At 41.1% G+C, this 24,601-nt stretch overlaps 1 protein-coding gene and 1 long non-coding RNA gene across 2 annotated transcripts; both read right to left on the bottom strand.

The window, feature by feature from the left end:
- Positions 1-10,700: 10,700 nt before the first annotated feature.
- On the bottom strand, positions 10,701-13,073 carry LOC122840702. The gene is made up of 3 exons (XR_006372277.1): positions 12,524-13,073; positions 12,244-12,370; positions 10,701-12,093 (listed from the first exon to the last, which is right to left on the bottom strand). It is a non-coding gene; the product is annotated as an uncharacterized LOC122840702 (long non-coding RNA).
- A 7,781-nt stretch (positions 13,074-20,854) lies between these two features.
- LOC122840700 (piggyBac transposable element-derived protein 2-like) lies at positions 20,855-22,456 on the bottom strand. Its single transcript, XM_044133277.1, has 3 exons — positions 21,957-22,456; positions 21,677-21,803; positions 20,855-21,530 (listed from the first exon to the last, which is right to left on the bottom strand). The coding sequence occupies exons 2-3, from the start codon at positions 21,798-21,800 to the stop codon at positions 20,992-20,994; spliced, it is 663 nt and encodes a 220-aa protein (XP_043989212.1). The 5' UTR covers positions 21,801-21,803; positions 21,957-22,456; the 3' UTR covers positions 20,855-20,991.
- Positions 22,457-24,601: the final 2,145 nt, after the last annotated feature.

Below are 24,601 nucleotides of genomic sequence, written 5' to 3'. Positions count from 1 at the left end.
GCAGGGGCTTGTCCTCCCATGATGGTTCCTCCGGCACCTCAGCTTCTGTTCCCCATTGTTTGAGACATTCACTGAGCACATTGTCTGTTGAGGCTTTGTCCCTGATGTATCTATGGATCTTGGATGTCTCGTCTTGGATAGTGGTTCTCACACTCACTAGTCCTCTGCCTCCTTCTTTGCGGTTCGTGTAGAGTCTCAGGGTGCTGGATTTGGGGTGGAACCCTCCATGCATTGTTAGTAGTTTCCGGGTCTTAACATCTGTGGCCTGTATCTCCTCCTTTGGCCAGCTAATTATTCCTGCAGGGTATCTGATTACTGGTAGGGCATAGCTGTTTATTGCACGGATCTTGTTCTTGCCATTGAGCTGGCTTCTCAGGACTTGTCTTATTCGTTGAAGGTATTTGGTTGTGGCTCTTTTTCTTGTGATCTCATCAAGGTTGCCATTTGCTTGTGATATTCCCAGGTATTTGTAACCTTCCTCTATGTCTGCTATTGTTCCTTCTGGGAGTGAGATCCCTTCTGTGCGGATGACCTTCCCTCTCTTTGTAACCATCCGACCACACTTATCTAGTCCGAATGACATCCCAATGTCCGTGCTGTATATCCTGGTGGTGTGGATCAGTGAGTCGATGTCTCGCTCGCTCTTGGCGTACAGCTTGATGTCATCCATGTAGAGGATGACATCATCCTCTACATGATGATGTCATGTAGAGGATGACCCGGCGTTCGCCAAACACGTGCAGAAGGAAAGCCTGCAGCAGCTGAGACAAGGCCTGATGTCACTTCCTGTCCCCAAGAACGACTTTGAGATCGTTCTTCCTGAGAACGCAGAGAAAGAACTGGAAGAGACGGAGATGGAGAGCGGATTCGTGGAGGACTCTGCGGACATAGAGGCACGCAAGCAGGCTCAACGGGACGCAGAAAGAGAGAAGGAGCTGAAACTTCGGCACACATCTGTTCAGAGGAACCTCCCCAGGCCGACTGAGGTTAACGAGTCAGTGCTCCGCCCTGCGTCCATGGAGCCGCTCACCGACCTGCAGGTGGCCGAGGAGCTCATCAAACAGGAAATGATCACCATGCTGCACCACGACTGCCTGCACCACCCATCATCTAGCGCGGTCACTCAGCTGCAGCGCGCCAAAACCAAGGGACCCACTTCTACGTCCAACAACGCCTCACACATCTCTTACCTGGAAACCCACCCCTACAAGCCCATCAGCACGGAGGAGATGGAACAGGCAAAAGCGATCCTGACTGCAGAGATGGACGTGGTGAAGGTAGGGATGGGCCATGGAGATCTCAGCATGGAGGCCTACACCCAGGTGTGGGAGGAATGCTACGGACAGGTCCTGTATCTGGCTGGTCAGAACCGGTACACTCGAGCTAACCTGGCATCAAAGAAAGATCGAATCGAAAGTCTGGAGAAGAAACTAGAGGTGAACCGAGGCCACATGACAGCAGAGGCTCGAAGAGCAGCTAAACTGGAGAAGAAGCTGAAAATTCTGCTGGGAGGTTTTCAGTCCAGAGCGCTGGGGCTCCTTAAGCAGCACAATGAACCGCCCGTCGCGGTTGGCAGCTGGCCAACCGCCCGTCGCTACTACCGATTGGATGGTTTAGTGAGGTCCTCGGATCGGCCCCGCCCGGGGGTCGGCCACGGCCCCTGGCGGAGCGCCGAGAAGACGATCAAACTTGACTATCTAGAGGAAGTAACAGTCGTGAATAAGGTTTCCGTGAGGTGAACCTGCGGAAGGATCATTACCGCGGAGCTGCGGGCGCGGTGGTCCGCCCGCTGCGGCCCTTCCTCCGCTGCCGCGGAGAAGGCTTCGACTCGGCCGAGGGGGCCGGGACTGCCTCGCCGGTCTCCGACCTTCCAGCTGCCCCGGGCGCTGGGCCTGGGCGCCGGGCGCTGGCGGGCGGAGCTCCTCCTCCTCCGAGGAGGAGCCTCCGTCCGACCTGGCCGCTGCCCGTCTGCTCTCAAGGCCGGTGCCCGCCCGGTTCTCCTCACGCTTCGCCATGTAGGCGGAGGAGGAGAGGCGCCTGCCGCCGTCCTCTCCTCCCCTCCGTCTCTTATGCGGCGGTCGGTGCCGCTGGACCGGTTTCCACTTCTTAGTCTGGGAGTCGAGCACTTTCCGCCGAGGCGCTTCGGTGCCGCCTGCCGCCTCTGCGCCATAAAGCGCTACAGAATCGCCGTCGCTGATCCCCGGCGAAGCTTCAAGGACCGGACTGAGCTGCCCCAGGTTGCTGCCGATTTGCACCGAGCGCACGGCGACACGACGGTGCCGGCCCCGCCCTCGGAACCTCAAACTCAGCGCGGAGCGGCGGCCCCGCCCTGGTCGTCCTCCGCGCGCCGGCTGGTACCCAACTCTCCCCTCTCTTCCGGAGAGGGCACGGGGGGTTCAATGTCTCCTTTAGTGCTAAACACTAAAGGAGTGTTTAGCACTCCTTGGTATATGCCACATTTGATGGATACTTGTGCAAGTGGCTTGCAGTTGGCTTCAAGGGTGGTCTTCCACATCCGCATTGAGTTTGCAATGAAGGCTCTCAAGGTCCTGTTGATGTTGTACATCTCTAAGCATTCGATGATCCAAGTGTGTGGCATTGAGTCATAGGCTTTCGTGTAATCAATCCAAGCCGTGCACAGGTTGGTGTGTCGGGTTTTGCAGTCTCTGGCAACTGTGTGGTCTACAAGGAGTTGGTGTTTGGCTCCTCTGCTATTTACCCCGATGCCCTTCTGTGTCGTGCTCATGTATTGATCCATGTGTTTGCTTATCTTAGCCGCTATGATGCCTGACATGAGCTTCCAGGTTGTGGAGAGACAGGTTATTGGTATCCATGTGTTTGCTTATCTTAGCATATTCTTTAGGCATGGCCCTGGTGCTGTCCAGTTTTTCATACCTGAGACTCTTTCTTGGACATCTGCTGGTGGTTACCGGATTTTGCTCAGGGAGTTTGCTGTGGTCATCTCGTAGAGAGATCAGCCACTTTGCATTGCTGTTGTGGGACGCCTCCCTTTCCCATATGCTTTTCCAGTATTGTTCTGTCTCCAGCCTTGGTGGGTCTCCAGCCTTGTTATTCCCCTGCCACTGAGAGTACACTTTAGCTGGTTGGGTGGAGAAGAGCCTGTTAATCCTTCTGGATTCCTTCTCCCTTGTGTATCTCTTTAGGCGGCTGGCCAAGGCTTGGAGCCTCTGTTTGGCAGTTTCGAGTGCTTCAGGTATGGGCATCTGGCTGTACTTCTCGGGTATTGGTCTTTTCATTGTTCCCTTATGGAGCTCTGATAGTTGGCTCACTTCCCTCCTTGTTGCCTTGATTTTACTCTCTAACCGTCTTTTCCATGGTGGATCAGCTCGTTGGTTTCTGTTATGGTATTGGTAGGGATTGTTCTCAATTCTCAATGAGACTTTCTAATGGTATTTCACTCAGCCGTTGTAATTGGCGCCGAGGAGGTCTGTCTGTCATTCAGGGCGGGGCTTGTAGTTAAGCCCCGCCCTCTCTGACATCCAGGTTCCTCCTCTTCGCCGTAGCGTTTGTGTTGTACTTCGTCAATCTCAAGCTGTGATAGCAGTTGCCGTTTGCGGATGTTGGAACACTGAGCTACTAGCTGTTTAGCACTTAGTGTGGACTGGGGATGTCGAAGTAACCATTCCTCCCTCAGTCTTTGCATATAGCCCCTCCGATCGGGGCTACTTGAGTAGTAGCATTCCAACAGATCCAAGTTTTCACCTCTTGCCCATTTCCGCTTCGTTGTCCGCCTCGTTGTTCCAGTAGCCCATTTATCGTCAAGGTGCTCTGGTTCCCCAGCACCTGACGCAGACCTTGTTTGGCCGGGCGACGTCTGAGCCGGCATGTTTCCTTGCTTCTTTGTGTCTCTCATGTTATGAGGTAGGCTGTAGCTTGAAGGATCTTGCCTAAGGACCCAGACAGGATAGCGCCCTTTTTCCGGTTTCGACCTGGATTCGAACCCGGGTGAAAAACCGCTGACTTATCTATTGAGCTTATATATATATATATATATATATATATATATATATATATATATATATATATATATATATATATATACATATATATATATATCTGTATATAAATATATTTAAATATATACATATAGACATATATATATATATATATATATATATATATATAAGTATATCTGTATATAGATATACAGATAAACACGTGTTTTCCATAATAAGCTAAAAATAATTATTTTGTACAGTATAACGTACAAAATATTATTTGTATATTATACTGTACAAAATATTGTACAGTATTTTGTGTCACCAACTATGTGTGTAACGTGATTCGTCTGCCGTTTATGCGATCATAAACGGCAGAGAACAGACTCGAGGTGAGGCAGGCAGTTCTCTTGCCTCATGGCAGGGGGCGCTCATGATCCCAGACATTGTGAATCCACAACTGCAGAGTAAGAGACAGAAACAGGGCGTTAGCCATGGAGCTAGCCGTACAGTCCAGTGGAGCGAAATATTTATAGTTTTCTCCTCTTACAACAGCAATCACTTATTAATGATTACAAAATAAACATTAAGCCTAAATCCATACTACTGCAATAGACTGAATGTTCTGCTCTTTGTGTGGAAAATATTTCAGTTTATTTTTCTTTGTGCCATTGTTGTCGGTTGCTATGGCAATGTATTTATCTGTATACACATGTAGGTAGATATACACATGTATGTATGTATGTATGTATATATATATATGTATATATATATATCAGTGACGTGCGGTCAGGGGAGGCAGGTGAGGCAGTGCCTCACCAGCCATCATGGAAAGAAAGAAAATATATAATCATAAAGTAATTTAAATTGTTATATTCATCCGGTACGGTGGTTTGTACTAAAAAATATTTATTTTTCATGTAGCTTCACCAATTTCGATTTTTATTTGTTCAAAATCGCTGAATTTTCTTATTTTCCCATTCAAATGCTTGGAAGCGATGCCGGTGAGGCAGCAGCGAGCTCTGCCTCACCTTGGATTGCGCAACCCCTGGCTCTGCGCTGGCTGCTAAGCGGAGAGAGCATGTTGCTGTACGGCGTCAATAAAATGGTTTAACAAATTTAATATGTGAACTTATTTCCAAAAATGTAGCTTATGTATATAATGTACAGTGCTTTTTGTCACCAACTGTGTTTGTGTAACGTGTTTCGTGTAATGAGCGATTATAAACGGCAGAGAACAGGTTCGAGGTGAGGCAGGCAGTTCTCTTGCCTCATGGCAGGTGGCGCTCAAGATCCCAGACGTTCGTCTTGTTCACTCCTCAACTGCCGAGTAAGTGACAGCGAGCTAGGCTAAACGATTCGGGAAGCAAGTCAAGTGCAGCGATAGATTATAATAGAGATAGTGATTTTTTAGGTAAGGTAAGACAGTAATAACATTTATTTTGTTTTGTTTTTTAAGGAAATGTGTGTTTTGTGAGCTACAGTTTGTATGTGTAAGGATGCAGAAGTGAAACATAACCTGTAAACTGCTGTCAATCTATGCATCTATTTGCGAATCTGATTCTGATGACGTCAGTGCCTCACCAGCTATGAACCTCACCGCACGTCACTGATATATATATATATATACATACATGTGTTTATCTGTATACACATGTATACTGATAGATATATCTATATCTTATATCTAGATATAAGTTATATAGAAATACTTATATCCTAGATACGTCTATCTAGATATAAGTTATATAGATATACTTATATCTAGATACTTCTACGTAGATATAAGTTATATAGATGTACTTATATCTTGATGCTTATATCTAGATATAAGTTATATAGATATACTTATATCTAGATACTTATATCTAGATACAGTTATATAGATATAAGTTATCTAGATATACTTATATCTAGATATAGATATATCTATATGTATATATATGTATAAAGTACATATATATCTATATATACTTATATATTGATATAAGTATATATAGATATATATGATTACAACATCATAGATATAAAATATTTATGATGTTGTAATTATTGTGAAGCACTTTGGACAGTCAGGATTATTATAAATGCAATAAAACTTTAGCATAATTTTAGTCTGGTCAAGTCAGTTTGTATATTTTGTTAGGGCATCCTGTTTTTATTATAACTTTATGCTTTGCATAAAATAGGTCATGTTTGTATTGTTGTCTGCCTTAGGAGACTTGACGAAAATGTTCTTTTGTGCCAACTCTGTCATATTAACATCGATTTTTATTTCTGACATGTTGCTTACTATGTATTGCCTAATTTTTAAAAATAATTTTAATGTAAAAAATCTATCTATCAATCTATCGTTTTTGTGGGAAAACTGGAGCACCCAGAGAAAACCTATTGTTAAAATGATTTACTATCTATCTATTGTTTTTGTAGGAAAACTGGAGCACCCAGAGAAAACCTATTGTTAAAATGATTTACTATCTATCTATTGTTTTTGTAGGAAAACTGGAGCACCCAGAGAAAACCTATTGTTAAAATGATTTACTATCTATGTATTGTTTTTGTAGGAAAACTGGAGCACCCAGAGAAAACCTATTGTTAAAATGAGTTTAAATTCCACTTAGCTAGCGGACAATCTTACAAAGATGTTCTGTAAATGATAAATGAAAGCTGCTGTTTTCAAGACAGGCAGAAAAGAAAAGCAAAGAGTGGTTTGAAGAGCCATCCATCCATCCATCATCCATTTTCTTTCTCTTATCTGGGGTAGGGTCGCGGGCGTAGCAGCTCAAGAAGGGAGGTCAGCCGAGAAACGTTCTTCATTTGGGCTTGGGAATGAATGGGAGCTTGACACCTGTGTATTGGGAATTCTCAAGGAGGTACACACAGTTGGCATTCAGTGAGGGAAGTCTGGGAGGCTGGATATTGCTAACTTTTTGACGATTTAGTAAGGGTCTGGAAACATTGCTAGTTGTTGTTTTGGCATCATGTGTGTCAGTAGAAAACATCGTTCTTCCCTCACAGAACTTGGAGCTACTTTCCACTGGTCCTTCTGCTGGCAAACTCTTCCAAACTTGATGATAAACTGGCTGTTTTTGTTTCTCAATGTGGGTTGTTTTACTATTTTCACCAACACACACTCTTTCCAATTCGATTAAGGACAACATGTCTTTCCTTTCAGACTCACGAAGTTCCTTTTTCTCCTGTTGTTTCTGTCGTATTTGAGAATCCCATGAATCAGTCAGGATCTTGGTAGCTGCAGCTTTTTTCTCTTTCTCCACTTTTTCACGGTTTTGCGCTGCAGCCTCCTGGTGTTTCCTTTCTTTCAGTATCTTTTCGTCCATAATAGCCTGTTTGTTAGCTTCTTTCTTTTTTATATGTGACAGTTGGTCGTACACAATTTTTTTATGTACTTCACGACACTTGTCCTTATCAGGTATGTCGCAGTCACTGTCATGGTCTAAGGCCGATTCGTACTGAACATTTTTTCCTTGATCCGTCACATTCTCCCGTGTCTTTAGTTTCTGTTGGGATTCCTTCTGTCTGCTTTCCTCAGCGCGATATCCAGGGAGCACTCCTTGTCTTTCAATCCTGGCCAAGTCACTCTTCTGTTTCTGTTTACATTGATATCTGGCAGCCAATTTATCTGCCAGAGGGTTTTGGGTCTGAGTTTTCACCTGCCGATCTATTTCATGTAACATTTTGTTACAGTTCTCCTTAGCCATACCGCTATAAATTTGTTTTTGTAAACGGGCATCATCTGCGGCTTCTTTCCTCAATATATCCTCTAAGCTGTCATCCATAGTTTTACTTAAGTCTTCTATGTTTGGCTCAGTCTCGTCCTGTCTAAAAAATTTCTGGTCTTTCAATTTCTTCTCTCTCCTCATCTCAACTTCCTCAATTTGATGCAGTCTATCCGATTCCATAATGGCAGCCATTTGTTGCCTTTCTATTTCAGCCTTTTTCTTCTTCTTTTGTTGTTTATCTTGAATTTGAGTGTCCAATGTGTCGGTGAAAGACTTTTTCAAATTGGCTTTCTTTTCTTTCTCCTGTTCTTCTCGTACCTTTTGGCCTAAATGCTGCTTCGCCCTCTCTTGGAAACGCTTTTCCTCCAAAAGAGCAAAGTTGGCAGCTTCTTTCCTTTTAATAGTATTCAGATTGTCATACACAATCTTCTTACAATCCTCCAGAGATCGGACCTTTTCAGGAAGCCTCGTCTCACGCTCTTGTTGTGCTGATGTGGACTTAAAGCCTTCATTTGCGTCCCCAATGCTTTGCTCAGTCTTATTCTTGGTGCTGAGTTTCTGTTGCTTCTCCTTCTTCTTGGTTTCTTCCGTTCGTCGCAACCTTTCAGATTCCATCAAGGAATAAGACCCTTGCTTTTTAACCCTATCCATTGCCATCTTTTTCTGCTGTTTATACTCCACTTGACCATCCCATGCATTAGTCAAAGACTTTTGCATTTCAGCTTTCTTCTCCCTCTCCTGTCTGTCAACTAACTTTTGGGCAAACTCCCTCTTAGTCATTTCTTTATGCAACTTTATCTTCTCTAAAGCATCCTTGGCAATTTCTTCTCTCTTTATTTGCTCCAGATTTTTATAGGCCACCTGCTTACATCTCTTTAGAAATGTATCCTTCTCAGGAACTGTTTCCTCCCTCTTTTCATTAACATCTTCTGACTTAATGTCTTCAATATCACTCTTATTTTCATAGGTCATTTTCTTACAACTGTCTTGATATCTTAACTTTCCAAGAATGATTTTCTCCCTCTGTTGATGAAGATTTTCTAACTGATTGCCATCAGTAATGCTACATTTGTGCCTTTTCTTGACAATCTCTTCCTTGGGATTTTCAGTAACTTTTATGCCGATTTTCTGTTCTTTTTCAAATGACGGAGACTTTTCACACCATTTGACATGTTTCTTTTTGGGAGCATTTTCTTTTATCTTCTCAATTGGAGGTAATTTCATAACTTCCCGAATTTGAGCCTCTTCCATTGCCCTGTTCTGTCTCTCTCTCAAAATTTCCACATCCCGTTCGTAAGCAGTTTGGTTTTTTGGTCTCGGTTTCTTTTCTTGCGCTTTCCGAATAATTGCCTCATCTTTCTCTTTGATCTCCCTTTTGAATCTACATTCACTGTCCAGAGCAATCATTTTCTCTACATCATACATTTCGTCCATATCTGAAGAAAGACTTGATCTATATCCTGAGCTTCCACTAACATCAGAATCGGTTGTGATGCAATTTTTCTGTTTTTCATCTGATTTTCTCACTTTCTGTCCCTTCTTCTTTTCTTTGGGTTTTGGTCTCATCAGTCTTTCTCTCATTTTCCTTACTGCTTCTACTTCTTTCATTTTCCTTTCAGCTTCTACATCTCTTGTAAAATCAGGTAGATTTGAAATAAAGGTGTTTAAAGAACAATCCTGCTCTTGAAGTTGGTAAGGGCGGTTCAGAGCTTCATTCACTTCTGTCATTGTGCTTAGCAAAGGCATAACCCTCTTGAGTAATCCACTAGAATCCATCTTCCGTTTCTTTCTTTTGCTGGAAAAAATTCAGTTCGCTGTAAGTAAGTCTAGTTTAAAGTAAATTTGGTGCTACACCTCTGGTTCTAGAACACAAGTGACAAGATATTCAAGGGGTTTCAGAGCTGATGTCACAGAATCTATTACACAAAGCATGTTATCTCAGTGACATCATCAGTTAGCTAGAAGTGTAAGGTTGGTTGCCATTGCTATGGTAACCAGGAAAAGCTCTGAAGTGATCCACACTTTCAAGTAAAAGAGATGTTTCAAACCATCAAAACATTTCTAAATAAATTCATTCATATTAAGACAAATGAAACTTTTTCCAACAACTTAGACCATCTTCAACCAATGTGGTTGTAATTGATATAGATTTAACAATGTGCAAAACACAATCACCAGGTTTTCCATTTAATCTGCTCCACAGTGTTTTCCTCAGTAGTTTCTCATTTCTTTTCTTGGCCACTATCTAAGCCACGCCCTAAAGACGGCGTTCCCAGCGTCTTGTTTCGTTCAAACTTAGCCTTGTGCACATGGGCTGTATGTGTGTGAAAACCATCTGTGTGTATGTGTGTACGTGTTACGCCCCTTAGGAGTAAGAACTCTTATGAATAAGAATTTTACCTTATTCATAAAAATATTTCACCCCAGTTTTGGGAGCTTGAGGGGTTCTTTATAATATATCAATCAGAAAATGTGCTCCATCCTTTCCCCCCCACCAGATTTTGGTTTGTTGTCTCAGGGCAACAAGATGCTATGAGGGTACTAAAACGCCAAGGCTTTCTTTAAGTGGAATGATGAACAAACAAGCAATAAATACATTAGAAGAAGTTTTATTTCAACAACAACAATTTCAACAAGTTCCCTTTCAACAAATAGCCACAAATGGTTTCTCAATTAGTGCATTAGAGATTAGCTGCAGTGTGTGTTTATGTTTCTAATTACTTGTTCCTGTGGGGTACTGAATGGCTCTGTGTTTCTCTTTTTTACAAAGTACAGTTTGTATTATTCTGTATGGAACCTCATGAAGCAGTTGCTGGTGGATGTGAAACAAAGGTGGGCGTCACATTTTTGGCACTTGGCTTTAGGTGTACCTTTGCTTCTTGGTACCTTGCATCTCCCTTTCTTTTCATCCATGACCATCCAGTGGGCTGTGGCATCCAGACGCACATCAGGGACCGGGATAGGTGTAGTGGGTCCTCTTCTCCTTCTCTTCGTACTCCCCAGCAATTGTGGAACTGGGACGACCTCTCTTACGCTCCAGATTCTTGCCACTTTTGCACAAGCTTTCTGCAATATATGACTTGAATGTATAAAGCCTCATCTGTTCCTCTTTTCTCATCCCAGTGCTGCTGCAGTCTCTCTTGTAGAGCAGCCAGGCAGTCACGATGGTCATGTCGATAAAGTGGAACATTAGCCGATGATACAATTTTTTCGACCTGATTTTGTTGCTGTACAGTGCAATGAGGGAGTCTGGCAGATCCACTCCACCCATATTCTTATTGAACTCTCACCACAGCAGGACAGGGAACTTTGATGATTTTTTTTTGCTTGCCATCCCACCTATCAACGTCGGTGACTGGGTGTGCTCCAATGTAATTGCTGAGAAGACTGACTGAACGGTTATCATACCATTTCACGGCATGCAAGGTGATTTCTCCAACCATGGCCGTCTTCTGTTCAAAAGATCCACGCCCAGTTCTCTTCAACTCAACATCACACATCAAGTTGACACCTGGTAGTCTGTTGCTACGAACAGTACCAGTACAGTGAATTTCCTGCTGAGCAAGTGTGAGAATGAGAGGGACACTCTTGAACCAGTTGTCAAAGAACACCTTGTAGTTCTGCTGTCTGGGTATTGGCTGGGCCAGGCGGAGGACAACATTGCCACTTGCTCCTACATCTGGCAGCTCAGGTGGTTGCACAACTCTCCCTGTGTAAATCTCAAAATTGTGCAGAACACCATCAGAGCCAGCCAAGATGAATATCTTGTACCCCCTGTCTTTGGCTTAGCTGGTAGGTATTGCTTGAGTGTATTTCTTCCCTTGAAAGGGACCATCTGCTCATCTACAGCCAACTTCTCACTCATTGGTATTGTCTGCAGCTTTGAGGTAAGTGACCAGTGGTCGGATTTTGTGGAGTGGATCAATATTTTCTCGTTGTCTCATTTCATTGTTGTTGAAGTGCAGGGATTTTTTAATTAACTCCCATCTTTAGTGCCATGGTGTCAGCTACCTGGGACACTCGGGTGGCTTTGTTCCAAAACATGCGGGTGCCTGGTAATCCAAACAATGACATGTATACTGCTGTACCCATAAATTGTTCCAGTTCTTTTTTAGCGAGGTTAAGGGGCTTGTTGGTGTCACACTGAATGGCATATAAATTTGACTGCTCTACAACTACTTCCAGAATGTCTTCAGAAAAAAACATCTTGAAGAATTTGTAGGGGGAATTGATATGATCTGATTTTGGAAGACTGGCCTGCCATTCTGGGTAATCAGTGATATTGGCACTGTGGGGTGTTCTCCAACGGGGTAAGCGTGGAACAGCTTCCTGTGATACTTCATCATCTTCATTTTCCTCTTCATCCACAGACTCATTGTCATCAGGCAGGTCCTCTGTTTTCAAAAGAAACCAGTAAGCATAAAATTAGAAAAGGTCATATATACCTCTCTTCACTCACTGATGTACAAACGCACATACATGCTCATTCCATACAGTATGTTACTCTACTGACTGAACCCTGATCTCCTAACTCTCCCTCAAACCTGATTTTGGAGTCCACTCTTCCTCACTGTCACTCTCCTCAAGCTCACTGTCCTCACTGTCAGAAGGAATGAGCCTAACCGCTTGATCATGTTCCTTACGCCCATAAAATCTTTGTGCATCCATTTCCTGTGAGTAATAGTAGATAGTACAGAAAAAAAATTATTATGTTGATAACTTCACATCCCTACACATCTGTGATCTGTGATCATGCACATCACAAATCTTATTTATACAAAATTATTTACATTTAAACATGTAAAAAAGTGAAATTTATCTTACCTTCTGCTAGCGCTGTGTCCAAGTCAGCTGCGGTCCAAAAAAGGATTGTTTCACCCCAAGACAAAGGTCAAAGCCACGTCCAGCTCAAATTTCATTGGTCACAGACATATCATCAGACTTTTAATGTGATGTTTTACTTAAAAAATTTAAAGGGGCGGTGTGTGGGCCAAAATAGTGGTTTGTTGCCTGAGGACAACACAATGCCATAGAGGGTTAAATTCAGTGGCGGTGGGAGTTTTTGGTAGACGACGGATTGCTGGAGGTTCAAGAGGTCTCACACCGAGCGTCAAGACTTCCGTTTCCGGGGTCCTTGTGTTGTGGAAAACCTGCTGCCTTGTGTTACGTACATGTTCATTTTACATATGTCAAAATGTTAAGAAATTAAGCTTACTCTTAAATCTGGATTTGCGGTGCTGCGAACTGTACTCACCATGTTACAAATTTCTTAAGTTCCAGCGTTTTTGGTCACAGTTACATAAAAAAAATCTAACCAAAACAACTTTACGTGGGAAAAAAAGTGAGCACAAATCATTTTGTTCTGAGTCTGGAACCGTTCACATTTAATGCCTTTTTTTTTTTTTTTTTTTTTTAAAGCAAACTAGTTGAAATCAGGGCTGCACAGTGGTGCAGTTGGTAGAGCTGTTGTCTTGCAGAAAGAAGGTCCTTGGTTTGATTCCCGGCCCGGGGTCTTTCTGCATGGAGTTTGCATGTTCTCCCTGTGCATGGTGGGATCTCTCCGGGTTCTCCGGCTTCCTCCCACAGTCCAAAAACATGACTGTCAGGTTAATTGGTCTCTCTAAATTCTCCCTAGGTGTGAGTGTGTGTGTGAATGGTTGTGTGTCCTGTCTGTCTCTGTGTTGCCCTGCGACAGACTGGTGACCTGTCCAGGGTGAACCCCGCCTCTCGCCTGGAACCAGCAACCCTCCTGATCCCATTAGGGACAAAGGTGAACAGAAAATGGATGGAGGGATAGTTGAAATCAGTCAGTAAACGAGTTATGAAGCGGATTATAAAGCTTTGTCACTCAGTGACTAAATGAGTTGATTATTTGGCAACAGGCACAGCAAGGGGGTCAAAACTCCTGCCTACTGAACAACAGACTTGATTTCAAAGCTTTACATAGACCTTGTTTAGTCAAGTCAGTTTGTTTGCTTCATTTAAACCTACATATGTCCATGATTATATGAAGACTGAGAAAAACTACCAAGAGTGATGATGGTACATTGGTGGCTTGTACTTAAATTGATACATTTGTTTGGTTTGCTAAAATGTCAAAGCATGAATTTCAACTCAGAGACAGCTTTAAATGAGGTATTATTGTATATATATATACTCATGCATTTTAATCTAAAGTGTCGCTGAACAGTCAAGCTTTTTCAGGTTGCGTTCTCACTGACAGAATGTGATCAAGACAGATGAGCAATGGATGTTACTTTATTTCTATAGAATTATTATGTTACCACAACATTAATAAAAGCAGTCAAATACCTCCAGTAGCTTTTTTTTTGAGTAGGTGCCAGTCAGAACTAAATCAGATCCCGGACACTGTTTAACTCTGAACCAGTGACGTGCGGTCAGGGGAGGCAGGTGAGGCTCTGCCTAACCTGACAGGTAGCCTGTCAAGTCAGGCTACCTGCCTGACCTATTATATTAATATTATATTAATATAATAATATAATGTTATATTATTATAGTAATATAACAAAATATTATTATTTAATAATATATATTATTTATTAATATATATTAATATATAATATTATATATTATTATATAATAATATATAATAATAAAATAATAATTTATATTGACATTTTAACCCTGTGGTTTGTACTATAAAGTACCTATTTTTCATTAAGCTTAACCAAGTCTGATTATTTTTTCGTCAAAATCGCTGAATTTTCGCATTTTCCCATTCAAATGCTCGAAGCGCAGCTGCTGAGGCAGCAGCGAGCTGACTGCCCTGGCTGCCATTCTATGGGTCATGTTCCTCCTGTCTGTACGTCGGCAATAAAATGGCTTAAAACACTTAAGATATAAACAGATTGTTCCATAGTTTAGCTTATGTATATAATGTACAGTATTTTTGTGTCACCAACTATGTGTGTAACGTGATTCGTCTGCCGTTTATGCGATCATAAACGGCAGAGAACAGACTCGAGGTGAGGCAGGCAGTTCTCTTGCCTCATGGCAGGGGGCGCTCATGATCCCAGACATTGTGAATCCACAACTGCAGAGTAAGAGACAGAAACAGGGCGTTAGCCATGGAGCTAGCCGTACAGTCCAGTGGAGCGAAATATTTATAGTTTTCTCCTCTTACCACAGCAATCACTTATTAATGATTACAAAATAAACATTAAGCCTAAATCCATACTACTGCAATAGACTGAATGTTCTGCTCTTTGTGTGGAGAATATTTCAGTTTATTTTTCTTTGTGCCATTGTTGTCGGTTGCTATGGCAATGTATGTATCTGTATACACATGTAGGTAGATATACACATGTATGTATGTATGTATATATATATATGTATATATATATATACATACATGTGTTTATCTGTATACACATGTATACTGATAGATATATCTATATCTTATATCTAGATATAAGTTATATAGAAATACTTATATCTAGATACTTCTACGTAGATATAAGTTATATAGATGTACTTATATCTTGATGCTTATATCTAGATATAAGTTATATAGATATAAGTTATATAGATACACTTATATCTAGATACAGTTATATAGATATAAGTATATCTAGATATACTTATATCTAGATATAGATATATCTATATGTATATATGTATAAAGTACATATATATCTATATATACTTATATATTGATAGAAGTATATATAGATATATATGATTACAACATCATAGATATCATAAAATATTTATGATGTTGTAATTATTGTGAAGCACTTTGGTCAGTCAGGATTATTATAAATGCAATAAAACTTTAGCATAATTTTAGTCTGGTCAAGTCAGTTTGTATATTTTGTTAGGGCATCCTGTTTTTATTATAACTTTATGTTTTGCATAAAATAGGTCATGTTTGTATTGTTGTCTGCCTTAGGAGACTTGACGAAAATGTTCTTTTGTGCCAACTCTGTCATATTAACATCGATTTTTATTTCTGACATGTTGCTTACTATGTATTGCCTAATTTTAAAAAATAATTTTAATGTAAAAAATCTATCTATCAATCTATCGTTTTTGTAGGAAAACTGGAGCACCCAGAGAAAACCTATTGTTAAAATGATTTACTATCTATCTATTGTTTTTGTAGGAAAACTGGAGCACCCAGAGAAAACCTATTGTTAAAATGATTTACTATCTATCTATCGTTTTTGTAGGAAAACTGGAGCACCCAGAGAAAACCTATTGTTAAAATGATTTACTATCTATCTATCGTTTTTGTAGGAAAACTGGAGCACCCAGAGAAAACCTATTGTTAAAATGACTTTCAATTCCACTTAGCTAGCGGACAATCTTACAAAGATGTTCTGTAAATGATAAATGAAAGCTGCTGTTTTCAAGACAGGCAGAAAAGAAAAACAAAGAGTGGTTTGAAGAGCCATCCATCCATCCATCCATCATCCATTTTCTGTCTCTTATCTGGGGTAGGGTCGCGGGCGTAGCAGCTCAAGAAGGGAGGTCAGCCGAGAAACGTTCTTCATTTGGGCTTGGGAATGAATGGGAGCTTGACACCTGTGTATTGGGAATTCTCAAGGAGGTACACACAGTTGGCATTCAGTGAGGGAAGTCTGGGAGGCTGGATATTGCTAACTTTTTGACGATTTAGTAAGGGTCTGGAAACATTGCTAGTTGTTGTTTTGGCATCATGTGTGTAAGTAGAAAACATCGTTCTTCCCTCACAGAACTTGGAGCTACTTTCCACTGGTCCTTCTGCTGGCAAACTCTTCCAAACTTGATGATAAACTGGCTGTTTTTGTTTCTCAATGTGGGTTGTTTTACTATTTTCACCAACACACACTCTTTCCAATTCGATTAAGGACAACATGTCTTTCCTTTCAGACTCACGAAGTTCCTTTTTCTCCTGTTGTTTCTGTCGTATTTGAGAATCCCATGAATCAGTCAGGATCTTGGTAGCTGCAGCTTTTTTCTCTTTCTCCACTTTTTCACGGTTTTGCGCTGCAGCCTCCTGGTGTTTCCTTTCTTTCAGTATCTTTTCGTCCATAATAGCCCGTTTGTTAGCTTCTTTCTTTTTTATATGTGACAGTTGGTCGTACACAATTTTTTTATGTACTTCACGACACTTGTCCTTATCAGGTATGTCGCAGTCACTGTCATGGTCTAAGGCCGATTCGTACTGAACATTTTTTCCTTGATCCGTCACATTCTCCCGTGTCTTTAGTTTCTTTTGGGGCTCCTTCAGTCTGCTTTCCTCAGCGCGATATCCAGGGAGCACTCCTTGTCTTTCAATCCTGGCCAAGTCACTCTTCTGTTTCTGTTTACATTGATATCTGGCAGCCAATTTATCTGCCAGAGGGTTTTGGGTCTGAGTTTTCACCTGCCGATCTATTTCATGTAACATTTTGTTACAGTTCTCCTTAGCCATACCGCTATAAATTTGTTTTTGTAAACGGGCATCATCTGCGGCTTCTTTCCTCAATATATCCTCTAAGCTGTCATCCATAGTTTTACTTAAGTCTTCTATGTTTGGCTCAGTCTCGTCCTGTCTAAAAAATTTCTGGTCTTTCAATTTCTTCTCTCTCCTCATCTCAACTTCCTCAATTTGATGCAGTCTATCCGATTCAATAATGGCAGCCATTTGTTGCCTTTCTATTTCAGCCTTTTTCTTCTTCTTTTGTTGTTTATCTTGAATTTGAGTGTCCAATGTGTCGGTGAAAGACTTTTTCAAATTGGCTTTCTTTTCTTTCTCCTGTTCTTCTCGTACCTTTTGGCCTAAATGCTGCTTCGCCCTCTCTTGGAAACGCTTTTCCTCCAAAAGAGCAAAGTTGGCAGCTTCTTTCCTTTTAATAGTATTCAGATTGTCATACACAATCTTCTTACAATCCTCCAGAGATCGGACCTTTTCAGGAAGCCTTGTCTCACGCTCTTGTTGTGCTGATGTGGACTTAAAGCCTTCATTTGGGTCCCCAATGCTTTGCTCAGTCTTATCCTTGGTGCTGAGTTTCTGTTGCTTCTCCTTCTTCTTGGTTTCTTCCGTTCGTCGCAACCTTTCAGATTCCATCAAGGAATAAGACCCTTGCTTTTTAACCCCATCCATTGCCATCTTTTTCTGCTGTTTATATTCCACTTGACCATCCCATGCATTAGTCAAAGACTTTTGCATTTCAGCTTTCTTCTCCCTCTCCTGTCTGTCAACTAACTTTTGGGCAAACTCCCTCTTAGTCATTTCTTTATGCAACTTTATCTCCTCTAAAGCGTCCTTGGCAATTTCTTCTCTCTTTATTTGCTCCAGATTTTTATAGGCCACCTGCTTACATCTCTTTAGAAATGTATCCTTCTCAGGAACTGTTTTCTCCCTCTTTTCATTAACATCTTCTGACTTAATGTCTTCAATATCACTCTTATTTTCATAGGTCATTTTCTTACAACTGTCTTGATATCTTAACTTTCCAAGAATGATTTTCTCCCTCTGTTGATGAAGATTTTCTAACTGATTGCCATCAGTAATGCTACATTTGTGCCTTTTCTTGACAATCTCTTCCTTGGGATTTTCAGTAACTTTTATGCCGATTTTCTGTTCTTTTTCAAATGACGGAGACTTTTCACACCATTTGACATGTTTCTTTTTGGGAGCATTTTCTTTCATCTTCTCAATTGGAGGTAATTTCATAACTTCCCGAATTTGAGCCTCTTCCATTGCCCTGTTCTGTCTCTCTCTCAAAATTTCCACATCCCGTTCGTAAGCAGTTTGGTTTTTTGGTCTCGGTTTCTTTTCTTGCGCTTTCCGAATAATTGCCTCATCTTTCTCTTTGATCTCCCTTTTGAATCTACATTCACTGTCCAGAGCAATCATTTTCTCTACATCATACATTTCGTCCATATCTGAAGAAAGACTTGATCTATATCCTGAGCTTCCACTAACATCAGAATCGGTTGTGATGCAATTTTTCTGTTTTTCATCTGATTTTCTCACTTTCTGTCCCTTCTTCTTTTCTTTGGGTTTTGGTCTCATCAGTCTTTCTCTCATTTTCCTTACTGCTTCTACTTCTTTCATTTTCCTTTCAGCTTCTACATCTCTTGTAAAATCAGGTAGATTTGAAATAAAGGTGTTTAAAGAACAATCCTGCTCTTGAAGTTGGTAAGGGCGATTCAGAGCTTCATTCACTTCTGTCATTGTGCTTAGCAAAGGCATAACCCTCTTGAGTAATCCACTAGAATCCATCTTCCGTTTCTTTCTTTTGCTGGAAAAAATTCAGTTCGCTGTAAGTAAGTCTAGTTTAAAGTAAGTTTGGTGCTACACCTCTGGTTCTAGAACACAAGTGACAAGATATTCAAGGGGTTTCAGAGCTGATGTCACAGAATCTATGACACAAAGCATGTTATCTCAGTGACATCATCAGTTAGCTAGAAGTGTAAGGTTGGTTGCCATTGCTATGGTAACCAGGAAAAGCTCTGAAGTGATCCACACTTTCAAGTAAAAGAGATGTTTCAAACCATCAAAACATTTCTAAATAAATTCATTCATATTAAGACAAATGAAACTTTTTCCAACAACTTAGACCATCTTCAGCCTATGTGGTTGTAATTGATATAGATTTAACAATGTGCAAAACACAATCACCAGGTTTTCCATTTAATCTGCTCCACAGTGTTTTCCTCAGTAGTTTCTCATTTCTTTTGTTGGCCACTATCTAAGCCACGCCCTAAAGACGGCGTTCCCAGCGTCTTGTTTCGTTCAAACTTAGCCTTGTGCACATGGGCTCTATGTGTGTGAAAACCATCTGTGTGTATGTGTGTACGTGTTACGCCCCTTAGGAGTAAGAACTCTTATGAATAAGAATTTTACCTTATTCATAAAAATATTTCACCCCAGTTTTGGGAGCTTGAGGGGTTCTTTATAATATATCAATCAGAAAATGTGCTCCATCCTTTCCCCCCCCACCAGATTTTGGTTTGTTGTCTCAGGGCAACAAGATGCTATGAGGGTACTAAAACGCCAAGGCTTTCTTTAAGTGGAATGATGAACAAACAAGCAATAAATACATTAGAAGAAGTTTTATTTCAACAACAACAATTTCAACAAGTTCCCTTTCAACAAATAGCCACAAATGGTTTCTCAATTAGTGCATTAGAGATTAGCTGCAGTGTGTGTTTATGTTTCTAATTACATGTTCCTGTGGGGTACTGAATGGCTCTGTGTTTCTCTTTTTTACAAAGTACAGTTTGTATTATTCTGTATGGAACCTCATGAAGCAGTTGCTGGTGGATGTGAAACAAAGGTGGGCGTCACATTTTTGGCACTTGGCTTTAGGTGTACCTTTGCTTCTTGGTACCTTGCATCTCCCTTTCTTTTCATCCATGACCATCCAGTGGGCTGTGGCATCCAGACGCACATCAGGGACCGGGATAGGTGTAGTGGGTCCTCTTCTCCTCTTCTCTTCGTACTCCCCAGCAATTGTGGAACTGGGACGACCTCTCTTACGCTCCAGATTCTTGCCACTTTTGCACAAGCTTTCTGCAATATATGACTTGAATGTATAAAGCCTCATCTGTTCCTCTTTTCTCATCCCAGTGCTGCTGCAGTCTCTCTTGTAGAGCAGCCAGGCAGTCACGATGGTCATGTCGATAAAGTGGAACATTAGCCGATGATACAATTTTTTCGACCTGATTTTGTTGCTGTACAGTGCAATGAGGGAGTCTGGCAGATCCACTCCACCCATATTCTTATTGAACTCTCACCACAGCAGGACAGGGAACTTTGATGATTTTTTTTTGCTTGCCATCCCACCTATCAACGTCGGTGACTGGGTGTGCTCCAATGTAATTGCTGAGAAGACTGACTGAACGGTTATCATACCATTTCACGGCATGCAAGGTGATTTCTCCAACCATGGCCGTCTTCTGTTCAAAAGATCCACTTCTCTTCAACTCAACATCACACATCAAGTTGACACCTGGTAGTCTGTTGCTACGAACAGTACCAGTACAGTGAATTTCCTGCTGAGCAAGTGTGAGAATGAGAGGGACACTCTTGAACCAGTTGTCAAAGAACACCTTGTAGTTCTGCTGTCTGGGTATTGGCTGGGCCAGGCGGAGGACAACATTGCCACTTGCTCCTACATCTGGCAGCTCAGGTGGTTGCACAACTCTCCTGTGTAAATCTCAAAATTGTGCAGAACACCATCAGAGCCAGCCAAGATGAATATCTTGTACCCCCTGTCTTTGGCTTAGCTGGTAGGTATTGCTTGAGTGTATTTCTTCCCTTGAAAGGGACCATCTGCTCATCTACAGCCAACTTCTCACTCATTGGTATTGTCTGCAGCTTTGAGGTAAGTGACCAGTGGTCGGATTTTGTGGAGTGGATCAATATTTTCTCGTTGTCTCATTTCATTGTTGTTGAAGTGCAGGGATTTTTTAATTAACTCCCATCTGTTTAGTGCCATGGTGTCAGCTACCTGGGACACTCGGGTGGCTTTGTTCCAAAACATGCGGGTGCCTGGTAATCCAAACAATGACATGTATACTGCTGTACCCATAAATTGTTCCAGTTCTTTTTTAGCGAGGTTAAGGGGCTTGTTGGTGTCACACTGAATGGCATATAAATTTGACTGCTCTACAACTACTTCCAGAATGTCTTCAGAAAAAAACATCTTGAAGAATTTGTAGGGGGAATTGATATGATCTGATTTTGGAAGACTGGCCTGCCATTCTGGGTAATCAGTGATATTGGCACTGTGGGGTGTTCTCCAACGGGGTAAGCATGGAACAGCTTCCTGTGATACTTCATCATCTTCATTTTCCTCTTCATCCACAGACTCATTGTCATCAGGCAGGTCCTCTGTTTTCAAAAGAAACCAGTAAGCATAAAATTAGAATAGGTCATATATACCTCTCTTCATTCACTGATGTACAAACGCACATACATGCTCATTCCATACAGTATGTTACTCTACTGAACCCTGATCTCCTAACTCTCCCTCAAACCTGATTTTGGAGTCCACTCTTCCTCACTGTCACTCTCCTCAAGCTCACTGTCCTCACTGTCAGAAGGAATGAGCCTAACCGCTTGATCATGTTCCTTACGCCCATAAAATCTTTGTGCATCCATTTCCTGTGAGTAATAGTAGATAGTACAGAAAAAAAATTATTATGTTGATAACTTCACATCCCTACACATCTGTGATCTGTGATCATGCACATCACAGATCTTATTTATACAAAATTATTTACATTTAAACATGTAAAAAAGTGAAATTTATCTTACCTTCTGCTAGCGCTGTGTCCAAGTCAGCTGCGGTCCAAAAAAGGATTGTTTCACCCCAAGACAAAGGTCAAAGCCACGTCCAGCTCAAATTTCATTGGTCACAGACATATCATCAGACTTTTAATGTGATGTTTTACTTAAAAAATTTAAAGGGGCGGTGTGTGGGCCAAAATAGTGGTTTGTTGCCTGAGGGCAACACAATGCCATAGAGGGTTAAATTCAGTGGCGGTGGGAGTCTTTGGTAGACGACGGATTGCTGGAGGTTCAAGAGGCCTCACACCGAGCGTCAAGACTTCCGTTTCCGGGGTCCTTGTGTTGTGGAAAACCCGCTGCCTTGTGTTACGTACATGTTCATTTTACATATGTCAAAATGTTAAGAAATTAAGCTTACTCTTAAATCTGGATTTGCGGTGCTGCGAACTGTACTCACCATGTTACAAATTTCTTAAGTTCCAGCGTTTTTGGTCACAGTTACATAAAAAAAATCTAACCAAAACGACTTTACGTGGGAAAAAAAGTGAGCACAAACCATTTTGTTCTGAGTCTGGACCCGTTCACATGCCTTTTTTTTTTTTTTTTTTTTTTTAAAGCAAACTAGTTGAAATCAGGGCTGCACAGTGGTGCAGTTGGTAGAGCTGTTGTCTTGCAGAAAGAAGGTCCTTGGTTTGATTCCCGGCCCGGGGTCTTTCTGCATGGAGTTTGCATGTTCTCCCTGTGCATGGTGGGATCTCTCCGGGTTCTCCGGCTTCCTCCCACAGTCCAAAAACATGACTGTCAGGTTAATTGGTCTCTAAATTCTCCCTAGGTGTGAGTGTGTGTGTGAATGGTTGTGTGTCCTGTATGTCTCTGTGTTGCCCTGCGACAGACTGGTGACCTGTCCAGGGTGAACCCGCCTCTCGCCCGGAACGTACCTGGAGTGGAACCAGCAACCCTCCTGACCCCATTAGGGACAAAGGTGAACAGAAAATGGATGGAGGGATAGTTGAAATCAGTCAGTAAACGAGTTATGAAGCGGATTATAAAGCTTTGTCACTCAGTGACTAAATGAGTTGATTATTTGGCAACAGGCACAGGAAGGGGGTCAAAACTCCTGCCTACTGAACAACAGACTTGATTTCAAAGCTTTACATAGACCTTGTTTAGTCAAGTCAGTTTGTTTGCTTCATTTAAACCTACATATGTCCATGATTATATGAAGACTGAGAAAAACTACCAAGAGTGATGATGGTACATTGGTGGCTTGTACTTAAATTGATACATTTGTTTGGTTTGCTAAAATGTCAAAGCATGAATTTCAACTCAGAGACAGCTTTAAATGAGGTATTATTGTATATATATATATACTCATGCATTTTAATCTAAAGTGTCGCTGAACAGTCAAGCTTTTTCAGGTTGCGTTCTCACTGACAGAATGTGATCAAGACAGATGAGCAATGGATGTTACTTTATTTCTATAGAATTATTATGTTACCACAACATTAATAAAACCAGTCAAATACCTCCAGTAGCTTTTTTTTTGAGTAGGTGCCAGTCAGAACTAAATCAGATCCCGGACACTACTCTGAACCAGTGACGTGCGGTCAGGGGAGGCAGGGGAGGCTCTGCCTAACCTGACAGGTAGCCTGTCAAGTCAGGCTACCTGCCTGACCTATTATATTAATATTATATTAATATAATAATATAATGTTATATTATTATAGTAATATAACAAAATATTATTATTTAATAATATATATTATTTATTAATATATATTAATATATAATATTATATATTATTATATAATAATATATAATAATAAAATAATTTATATTGACATTTTAACCCTGTGGTTTGTACTATAAAGTACCTATTTTTCATTAAGCTTAACCAAGTCTAATTATTTTTTCGTCAAAATCGCTGAATTTTCGCATTTTCCCATTCAAATGCTCGAAGCGCAGCTGCTGAGGCAGCAGCGAGCTGACTGCCCTGGCTGCCATTCTATGGGTCATGTTCCTCCTGTCTGTACGTCGGCAATAAAATGGCTAAAAACACTTAAGATATTAACACATTGTTCCATAGTTTAGCTTATGTATATAATGTACAGTATTTTGTGTCCCCAACTATGTGTGTAAGTGATTCGTGTGCCGAGGAGTGATCATAAACGGCAGAGAACAGACTCGAGGTGAGGCAGGCAGTTCTCTTGCCTCATGGCAGGGGGCGCTCATGATCCCAGACATTGTGAATCCACAACTGCAGAGTAAGAGACAGAAACAGGGCGTTAGCCATGGAGCTAGCCGTACAGTCCAGTGGAGCGAAATATTTATAGTTTTCTCCTCTTACAACAGCAATCACTTATTAATGATTACAAAATAAACATTAAGCCTAAATCAATACTACTGCAATAGACTGAATGTTCTGCTCTTTGTGTGGAAAATATTTCAGTTTATTTTTCTTTGTGCCGTTGTTGTCGGTTGCTATGGCAATGTATGTATCTGTATACACATGTAGGTAGATATACACATGTATGTATGTATATATATATGTATATATATATATACATACATGTGTTTATCTGTATACACATGTATACTGATAGATATATCTATATCTTATATCTAGATATAAGTTATATAGACATACTTATATCCTAGATACTTCTACGTAG

This window comes from Gambusia affinis, linkage group LG12, assembly GCF_019740435.1.
Source record: "Gambusia affinis linkage group LG12, SWU_Gaff_1.0, whole genome shotgun sequence".
In the NCBI taxonomy this organism is placed as follows: Eukaryota; Metazoa; Chordata; class Actinopteri; order Cyprinodontiformes; family Poeciliidae; genus Gambusia; species Gambusia affinis.
This window is presented reverse-complemented; position numbering and strand designations above follow the sequence as displayed.